This window comes from Phytophthora parasitica, assembly GCF_000247585.1.
Source record: "Phytophthora parasitica INRA-310 unplaced genomic scaffold supercont2.72, whole genome shotgun sequence".
NCBI lineage: Eukaryota > Oomycota > Peronosporomycetes > Peronosporales > Peronosporaceae > Phytophthora > Phytophthora nicotianae.
The window spans coordinates 5,344-7,117 of NW_008649058.1; the positions used below are offsets into that span (position 1 = coordinate 5,344).

Below are 1,774 nucleotides of genomic sequence, written 5' to 3' on the forward strand. Positions count from 1 at the left end.
CAAAGGTTGTAGCTGCGCGTTCAACTACCTTTAAGACCCACCTTAAGTCCTGTACATTTTACCTAGAGGCTGTCAAGAGTGGCCAAGTACAGCCTCCTCAAGCTACCCAGGTTTCCCACAGTGTGATTAACGGTTTCAAGCGCCAAGTGGACCAAGAAAATCAACGAGAAGTAGCATCTTCGGCTAGTTCCGACAAGCGCCAGCGCTTCATTCGCGAATACTTTTACACTGTATTCACGGAAGACAAACATGAAGAATTCGAGCGTCTTCTTATCCAGTTTCAAACCGACAACTGCCTGCTCGTTCGATTTATTGAGAAAGGATCTACTATACGTCTTTTTACTTTTCTGAAAAGAGCCTGTACTACTGCTCTACCGAAGAGAAAAGAAATGGGGAAGATTTTGGAAAAGTACAACCAAATCGAAGAAGAAGAGCAGCATGTTGCTCTAAGAAACCGAATGGAGTTCAGTGGTGGACGCGTTAAATTTTTGTCGGATGTTTGGCAAAACGTTGCTAAAATGCACTTACTTGGTTGTATGTTAGCTTTATTTGGTACTATCTTGACTTTTGGCCTATTTAAGACTGGGCCAAGGCATGATGGTGTTGCGATCGGAGAGCAAATGGAAAATGTGATGGAGAACGTAACTGAAAAGGGCTGGGAAATCGGTGCTGTTGTAAGTGATGATGCCGGTCAATGTCGCCGGGCGCGCTGCATTCTAGCACTCCGGTGCCCGCGTATTGCGTTTATTCATTGCTTTGCGCAGGATATAAACAACTTGGTGAAAGCTGCTTTAAACTCGGCTTTTAAAATACTGACGAAGAAAGCATCGCTCGCGACTGCGACACTGAATGGATCGTCGTCGAAGTGGCTGGTTCGTGCTCAAGCCGTAGTTTTGGCTATTTATGGCAAGCAATTGGGCTTTATCAATCTCTGTGAAACACGTTGGAATAGTGTGCAAGGCTGCTTTGCACCCCTCTTGCGTGTTAGAAATGCACTTCACCAATTTTCGGTTAGGTACATCGATGACCCCGAGTTTCCAGAAGGTCTCAAGATTTTTGGTGATACAGATTTCTGGGAGAACTTAAAATCTGCCGAAGAAGTTATCAGACCTCTCTCCAACGTTTCCTACAAGTTAGAGCGCGATGAGAACACGCTTGCAGATGTAATTGTCTCTTTCCGAGACATATATCGTGGATTTTTGGGAAATTTGGTCAATTTGGATTTAGTGGCGCTTGTGGAGGAACAATTGCTGAAGTGCGAGCAGCCTTTGATACTGTTAGCACTATTCTTACATCCTCGTCACGATTGTGTTGCCGTCGCAATACATTAGGTAGAGCCTCAACTGCGTCTTCTAGAGAGACTATGTGGATACGGCATTTACTTTTATCGCCGCTACATCGCTAAAAACGATGAGGAGGATATTGAGAGCTTGCTAGTTGACTTTCACGAGTGGTATCGCGGTAGTTTCGTAGATCAGGCACTAGTTCGCTTCAATGGAGACGTCGGGCAATTCTGGAGCTTTGCAGCAGACGTCAAACGCGAGTCAAAACTACCGAGGCTTGCGGCAGTGATTCTTTCAATCGCCGTAAACACTGCAACTTGTGAACGATATTTCAGCGAGCTGGCTGCGATTCATACTGCAAAGCGGAATAGGATGAACCCCGAAAAAGCGCGCAAGTTTTCTGTGGTGAAGCGCCAGTTGGCTTTCACGAATAAGAAACTGATTGATGGGAAATGACCCGATCCAGCCCTGAGACTCATGGTCGACGACGG

General features: G+C 45.8%; 1 protein-coding gene across 1 annotated transcript; it reads left to right on the plus strand.

Annotated features, from left to right (window-relative positions):
• Window positions 1–620: 620 nt before the first annotated feature.
• Window positions 621–1,739, plus strand: PPTG_17757 (hypothetical protein; the record flags this gene model as incomplete). Its single annotated transcript, XM_008915539.1, has 2 exons — window positions 621–1,163; window positions 1,332–1,739. 2 exons carry the CDS (start codon window positions 621–623, stop codon window positions 1,737–1,739), a joined length of 951 nt encoding a protein of 316 aa, XP_008913787.1.
• Window positions 1,740–1,774: the final 35 nt, after the last annotated feature.